General features: G+C 34.0%; 1 protein-coding gene across 1 annotated transcript; it reads left to right on the forward strand.

The window, feature by feature from the left end:
* Nucleotides 1-5,530: 5,530 nt before the first annotated feature.
* LOC145580674 (protein FAR-RED IMPAIRED RESPONSE 1-like) lies at nucleotides 5,531-7,733 on the forward strand. Its single transcript, XM_081637801.1, has 2 exons — nucleotides 5,531-6,965; nucleotides 7,435-7,733. Exons 1-2 carry the CDS (start codon nucleotides 5,531-5,533, stop codon nucleotides 7,731-7,733), a joined length of 1,734 nt encoding a protein of 577 aa, XP_081493927.1.
* Nucleotides 7,734-8,800: the final 1,067 nt, after the last annotated feature.

Here is an 8,800-nt window from a genome sequence, read left to right on the forward strand (position 1 = left end):
CGTCATTGTAAGATCTAACTCAACTTTATTTTAATTTGTTGTTATTATTATTATTATTATTAATTTATTATTATTATTATTATTATTATTATTATTATTATTGTTGTTGTTGTTGTTGTTGTTGTTGTTGTTGTTGTTGTTGTTGTTGTTGTTGTTATTGTTATTATTGTTTTCTTGGAACAACTTAATTATATAAAAACTAGTTTCTATTTTTATTGTGGATAATTTGGATTGTTAGTGAAATCTGTCTAAGGCGGGACTTGGGCTCAGGACAACGTCGTTCCTAACCTCTCCTACCTGGGATCTCATTGACCCAAGTAATCTACTATTATTATAATTATTTTTAAAAACTTAATTTATACAAAAACTACTTTGTAATTCTTATTGTTATTATTATTATTATTGTTATTAATTGTTTTTATTATTGTTATTGTTATTGTTAATTTGTTATTGTAATTTGTATTATTATTGTTATTGTTATTATTATTGTTATTGACTTATTGTTATTATTGTTAAATATTAATCATGGCATCAAACCCGAACGCTTCCTCCTCCTCTAGAAAAGCCAAGTCAAAAAGTAGGGAATCACCAAACCCAAACGCTTCAATGCCCCCCCTAACATGCCCTTTACCTCCCCTAACATGCCCTTTCCAAACATGCCTTTTCCCTCCCCTAACGAACAAATGGATGATATGGCTCCTTGGACTATGCCTAGTTCGGGATTTCAACAAACCCAATTCTCACCTCATTTATACGGATCACAACATGAATTTTCTATTCCTAGTAACCAAGGTAGCCAAGCACAAGTCTCCGGGTCGAGTGAACAATCCACCCACATGCCAAACACTCAAATGCCAAACACCCAAATTCCAAACATTTTAGAGTGGTGTACCGAAGAGGAATTTGCTCAAACCAACCGAAAGAGTGATGTTTGGGCACATTATCAATTGAGTAAAGATGGACGGAAAGCCCGGTGTCGGACTTGTATGAAAGTTTTCTCGGCTGAAACCAAGGGAGGGACGGGACACTTTAGTAGACATGCAAAAAAATGTGGTGAACCATCTACTGATCCAACCCAACCCAAAATTTCTCAATTCCATCCACAAGGCTTCACTTACAATTATGAGAGAGATAGGGATGAACTTGGGAGAATGATAGTATATGCCGAACAACCTTTTCTTTTCGCCGAAAATGATGCCTTTAACAACTATATTAACCGAGCATTACAACCCAAACATAAAAAAATCTCCCGAAAAACCGTTCGATCTGCTGCCATGAAGAATTATCAAGAGTATAAATTGAAATTAGAAAATGAATTGGGTAAATCTTCCTAGTAGGGTTTCTTTAATTGCCGATGCATGGGATAGTGGTTACGGACTTCACTATTTATGTGTTACTTGTCATTGGTTGGATAATGATTGATTGTTACAAAAACGCATCATTCATTTTAAAATGCTTAAAATACCCTCATACCGGTACATTTCTCATCATTTAATGCAAGTTATTGATGCATATAGTCTTAGGGATAAAATCATGTCTATGACTTTTGATAATGCAACTTCTATGACATTTAGTGCTAATTTGGTTAAACCCCAATTGACCGATTTAGTATTAGATGGAGATGCACTTCGTATTAGATGTATTTTTCATGTTCTTAACTTGTATGTGAAGGATGGAATACAAGAAATTGGTCTATTTTATCATAAAATTAGGAATGCTATTATGGCTATTAATAGCTATAACTTGAGATATCAAGAATGGAATGGTTATTGCAGGAAACAAAGGGTAAAGGCTATAAAAATAGCACCGGATTGTCCAACTAGGTGGAACTCCACCTATGAAATGTTGAGTAGGGCAATCGATTACAAGATTCTTTAACACATTTTTATAATAAAAAATGTCCACAAAATGCTTCACTAGAAGATGATTGGGGTAATTGTGAAAAATATATGAAGTTTTTACAATTACTGTATAGTATGACACATTGTTTTTCTTCTGTATATAATCCTTGTTCCCATTCTTTTCTTAGCAATGCATGTTTACTTGCACAACTTTTTGCCAAACACCGATCACAACAAAATTATCATGGATATCTTCCATCTATGGAGGAAAAATGGCGTAAATATTACACTAATATTCCTATGATTTATATTTTTGCTTCCATTTTAGATCCTAGGCAAAAGTATGATGGCACTTTTTTATTAATTGATATTTATTATAGTAACATGGATTTTGAAGATGATGTTGAAACTTTTAAAACTAAGGTGACTAATGAGTTTTTCTCTTTATATAGAGTTTATGAAAGTAAATATGGAACCGTGTCTCGATTTTCCCCTTCTCAAACATCCAAAAACGTAAGTAAACGGGCCAAAGGTTTATTGCACAAGCTGCTAACATGATGTCCAAGTTTTCAGGTACAAAATCATCATCAACTAGGAGAACACAAAGCGATGTTTCGGAGTTTCAAATGTACCTAAATTACGACTTCATGAAAGGCATGGACGATGAAGAGAAGTTCGGCCTCGACATCCTTGATTGGTGGAAATCACAAACCATGAAACATCCCATTTTGGCGGCAATGGCTCGTGATATTGTTGCTATCCAAGTCTCCTCCGTTGCCTTCGAAATAACTTTTAGTGTGTCGGGACGGGTTTTAGACGATAGAAGAATAAGACTAAAACCCGAAACACTTGAAATGTGTGTTTGCTTCAAGGATTGGTTGGATGCCGAAACTCGTTTCCAAGATCGTACTTATGCACAAAACGACGACGATGAAGGAACGTCGACTTCTTTTAGTTCTCATCCTTCTCAATCAACTCAATTGGCCGATGAACTTGAACCACAAGAAGACGAAGACGAAGACGAACAATAATAATTACATTATCACATATTTACATTATACACTATTGTACAATTTTTGTATTATCGAACCTCGTATTCCGTATAATAAATGAAGTTATTCACTAATTATTGTACGATTTTTAATTATCATTAATTATTTGTATTATCGATTTATCGTACCGGCTACCGGCATATAATAAAATAAGTTATTCTTCAATTTTTTGTGTTTTTGGCTTATCGCACTCGTAATTTTTTTTTATTATATGCATTGTTGTTTTTTGCTAATTTAATAAAATTATTTATATAAACTTAAACATAATTAGATAAATAATTTATATAACCTTAATTAAAATAAAGTTGTTCAAAACAAAATATATTAACATTAATATAAACATAAATTAATAACATTATTTATATAAAATTAAGTTGTACTAAAATATATATATATATATATTGTTTTTTTATTTACATTTATTATTATTTTAAAAAAAAAACGGGTTGGCCCGCGGCCCAGCACGGCACGGCCCGCCAGGCACGTGGGCCATGCCGTGGGCTGGGGTGTGCCAAATTTTGGCACGGCACGACACGGTACGGCCACCACCGCGGCACGGCACGACACGTTACCCATCTTTAGTTTAAAGTGATAAAAAATTACCCCTGTAATGAATAAAAGTTACCTCAATATGCATAAAAGTAAACCAATACAAATAAAAATTATTTACGCTTTATTAGTGAAGAATCACATTTTAAATGACTAAAAATCAATTATCAGTGATTGAATGTAATTAAATTACCTTTATAAAACTTTTCTTGTTGTCAATTTATATAAAAATTGTAGTATGTTTAAAGTTTCCCAAAAAAATACAAAAAATAACCCTAAAATTAGCTAAAAGTTAACCTTATATTGTTCGATGTACACTAATATTAGTGTAAATCGGTCGTATACAAAAGTTTTTCTTATGTATATTTATAATTTTGATAGGACGAACATAAAGAAATAAATAAAAGAAGCTTTTGTTCATGCAACTTTTTGGGTTGCAATTCTAAAATAGCATAGTAACATGCTATTTTGAAGCCCAATAATATGATGTAGGCCGCTACAGCGCTACTGCATATGGGCTGATTATAGTGTATAATACGACTTTAGTAAATTAGCTTCATAAGGTCTTTTGGAAACTATTCTCACATTTTCAGGCTCACTCAAATAACTTTTACTATGTTGGACTGTGAATATTGTAAAATAAAAAGGATGGATAGCGAATGGATACACATTTCTGTCAGGTTACAAGACAACGACACTTGACATTTTTACTTTTTGTTAAGTGTTGGGCCGCACAATGAAAACTAAGCATTATACAATAAGCAAAATTTAAGCAAATTTATTAGGATTTTTTTAACAAAATACAAATTTATTAGAGTAAATATGTTATTTTTATACTTAAATTCGTTTTATAAAGTAGTTCAAGACATGTTTCATTTATGGATAAACCTGTATATTTTAACAATATGATTATTATACTATACACCTTAGATTCCAAAGTATTAAAGCTACTAATGTTGATATAATGTTTTAGTTGACAAATATAATTATTAAGTAACCATTGATTCACGAGTAGTAGATTGAAATGATATAGATATCATCTTACAAATATCAACGACAATTATGCTTTACTATGACACGTTATGATGTTGAATTAGCGAAGTTTTAAACATATTTTTAGGATAAAAATTGATATTAGAGTTTTATCTTTGATAAACTTCCAACCTAATATATATCATATCATATAACTAATATATAAAGCTAAATTTTTAGTCAGATTAATAAGGCAGCAACAATTGGATTCTAACTTTTCGTCAAGTGTCGCACCACGTTGGATAGATTTAAATAGATTTTGTAGGATTAAAAAAGTTAGTTTAGAATTCTATTTGGATAGAATTTTAGGATAAAATTGTTAGTTTAGAGTTTTATTTTCGATAAAATATCAATATTTCAGATATACAAAATTGAATTATAATTTTATTCAAAAAAATTATTAGATTATAATTCTAAAAAATTATCATATAAATTTAATTTTTATATCGTAATATGTTTTGGAGTTTTGAAGTAATTCAAAGCGTAAAACATACATTTATAATATATACTAATCGATTATATTCAAAAAAATTATTAGATTATAATTAAAAAATTATCATAAAAATTTATTTTTTATATCATAATAATATTTTTTTTGAGCGAAGGAAGTAGTTTAAAGCGTAAAACATCCATTTATGCTTTATAAAATGATAAAACTATTCACCGTCTTAGCTAAATTTAACTATGCTTTATAAATTCAATAAATAAATAATATATAAAATTAATCTTATTAGTAGTACATAGCGGTACACTGCTTTAGTAGTACATAGCAGTATATGACATTTATTGTAGAATTTACTTTGTATTTTGATCAAAGTTTGACAACAATATGTTTATTAGCTATTTTTTATTTATATAAAATAAATTATAAAGATAATTTAAATAATTTTTGTTTTGTGTAGCAGTTGTGTTTATTGTGTTGAGCTATTGGAGATTGTAATTTTGTGAAGAATGTTGCTTTGTACTATAGTATAATGTATTATAATGTGTGAAGAGACTAAATTAATATTTGGCTTGGTTGGGTAGGATTGTAACGTTGATAACCAGCATAGTGTCATGGAGAGGAGTACATATGTAAACTCCAGTTCAGATAGCTCATCAGATAGTGATGAGAGCTTGCAATTTGATTTAAATGAAGATTTGAACATTGATGGAGGTGATTTTTTTGATTTGAATAAGGACCCTGCTGCCGAGTGTAGTAGTAGTCATTTGAATAAAGACCCTGGTGAATGTAGCTTTCCCAGGGATGTTGGTGAGTTGAATAATGAATGTGAACACTTACACAATTCGGGTTTAGGTAGAAGTGTAGGTGCAGCAGCTGCGTTACCTCATCCAGAAGTTGGGATGGAGTTTAGTTCTTGGGATGACATGAATAACTACTATCGTACATATGGAGAGCAAGAGGGATTTGGGGTTGTGTGTATAGGTGGGAGAAAGAATGATGTATTCTACAAAGGGGCATATAGCACTTATGTTTGGAAGTGCGAGTGTTATGGTACTACAACACACAAGAAGAGGGTAAATGGGAAGAGGGTTGTGGTATATGATGAGCCATCGAAGAAGAGGAAGAGTAAAAAATGTGAATGTCCAGTGATGTTGTATGGGCAAGGCCATGGTAACGGTGTGTGGCAGATTAAGAAAGCCGTTAATGAGCACAATCACACTGTGAATCCTGAGCTATCAAGGCACATTGCAATGTACAGAAAGAAGAAGATTACGAAGCATTTGGAGCAAAGGATTGAAACTGACCATGCCTCTGGTGCCTCGGTTAGTCAGATTTTCAACAACATGGCCGGCCAAAGACACGGAGTCGGAAATGTTGGTTTTACGAAAAAAGATATTCATAATTTAGTGAATAGGAAGAGGAGATTGAAGCTGAAAAATGGTGATGCAGCTGCTATGCTTGAGTATTTTGATAAAATGACTGCCGATAACCAAATTTTTTTCCACATGCATCGGCTTGATGACAGGGGCCGATTGAAAGACATCATGTGGGTTGATGCTAGGAGCAGGGAGGCCTACCAGTATTTTGGAGATGTTGTCTGCTTTGACTCCACTTACCTTACTAATCAATACAAACTTCCCTTCTCAAATTTTGTGGGTGTCAACCACCATGGTCAGACTATCTTATTAGGCTGTGCCTTGGTATCACATGAGGATGCAGAGACATTTGAGTGGCTATTCAAGACATGGCTGTCTTGCATGAGGGGAAAACGGCCGACGGCTATCATGACTGATCAAGATCCAGCGATGAGGAAGGCAATAAGAGCCGTGTTCCCTATGCCGGAAACACGTCATAGGTGGTGTATGTGGCACATCATGAAAAAGTTTGGTACGAAGTTGGGTGCTGTAAAAGATTACGAAGCTGTGAAAGATGCCTTGCAAGGTGTGATCTACAACAGCATTACACCTGAGGAGTTTGTTGAATCCTGGTGGGAAGTGATGAATAAGTTCAAGCTAGAACAATATGAGTGCTACGATTGGCTGGAAGGTTAGTAGCTCCTTAAATTCATTTTGTTATTTGTGATTCTGAAATCTTCAATGATAGTTAGTGACAGAGGATTCAGTAGTCGAAGTTGTTTTCTGGAAAAAAAATGTAATGGACTACCATTTTAGCTAAAGATGGTACCATTCTAGCTAAAGATGGTACCATTATACACAGAAAAGGTAGTAAAAAGTGATGTATGTATTACCATCATAGTCAAAGATAGTACCACAACTGACATTTAGATAAATAAATAATCTGGAATTGGAAAGTATAATTATGCACTTTTGTGGACTGATTTTTTTGATTTGTTGTACATAAGCATTTATTGTGTTGGTTTTGTGTTATTCCTTTTTCTTGGATTGGTTTTGTTTGATCGGTTTTGTTTGATCTTGTACATATAACCAAATTTGAAAGGTGATTTCTTTAAGCTGTTGGGTGAGCTTAGTTGCTTGGTTTTGTTGTGTTGAGGTAGGTCTATACGAGGAGCGAGAGATGTGGATTCCTGCATATGTAAAAGGGGTATTTTGGGCAGGAATGCAGACTACTCAACGGGTTGAGAGCATAAATAGTTTTTTTGATGGTTATATTAATTACCATACCCGGTTGTGTGAGTTTGCTCCTAATTATATTAAGGCGATGGAGAGCCGAGCTAATGATGAGCAGGAAGCGGATGCTAATTGTGCACGATTTGTTAGGGCTCTAATATCGGAATTTGCCTTAGAACGTAAATTCCAGAAGGTGTACACGGATGCAAAGTTTGTGGAAGTTTAAAACCAATGCAACCGTGTAGCATATCTCACCCTTGTGTCAAAGAAGTCATTGTCACAAAAGGAGGAGGAGTATGTTTTTTCAGATCGTGTGTGGATTTATTGCAAGACTAAGAAGATGGAGACTCCCCTAAAAGGGCGGTTGAAGGAATATACTGTTGTGTATAATACAGAAAGGAAAGAGGCAAACTGTGACTGTCGACATTTTGAATGTCATGGAATTATTTGCATGCATATAATAAAGGTGTTAGACATGAGTGGAGTGACTGAAGTTCCATCCATGTATGTTGTGGATAGGTGGAGAAAGGACATAAGTAGGAAACATACGCTTGTCAAAGTTGCTTACCACGATACATCAAAAACAGAGGACGTGCGAAGATATGATAAGCTTATGTTAGCACTTGAACCTATTGTACTTCGGGCTTCTGCATCTGATGAAGCAGTGGAAGTGCTCATGGACTTGATTCAGCTTATGAGCCTAAAAGTGGATGAGTTGCAAGTGTTGGCTGAGGGCTCAGGCCAAGGTTCGGGTGGTGAAGAAAGGCCTCCTAGTGGTGAAATGGTGCCTGTGAAACATAGTGTACCTCCAACATCCTTGACCCCAAGCTCAGTTAACAAGGGCAGTGTTGTAGGTTCAACGGATACACCAAATACTTCTACATGTGTGAAAGATCCAGAACCTCGGGGTAAAAATAAGGGGAGACCTCGAACAACACGTTACGTATCTCCAGCGGAAAAGGCCATGGCTAAGGTACCGAAGACAGGGGGCAAAAAGCAACAGGGCAAGGGACATGAGAACGAAGTACAATATGGTCATGGGAATCCCTATCCACCTGAGTTCATGCAACAACAAGTAAGTTGAACTGCTTTAATTTTTTTATTATTGTGCCAAATTCTTTAGTTTTTTTTATTATTCACTATCTAAGTGATTACATCAAAACAGGTTGGTTTCCCACCAAATGTATTACCTTCTCCGCACCATTTTGGGAATATGTTCCCCCATAGTCAGGTAAGTATAGATTGAGTAAAGTGTATATTTTAGTGTGTTGTTAAATGTTGTTTTTGATATGA

Source organism: Chenopodium album, chromosome 15 (assembly GCF_948465745.1).
Source record: "Chenopodium album chromosome 15, dcCheAlbu1.1, whole genome shotgun sequence".
In the NCBI taxonomy this organism is placed as follows: domain Eukaryota; kingdom Viridiplantae; phylum Streptophyta; class Magnoliopsida; order Caryophyllales; family Amaranthaceae; genus Chenopodium; species Chenopodium album.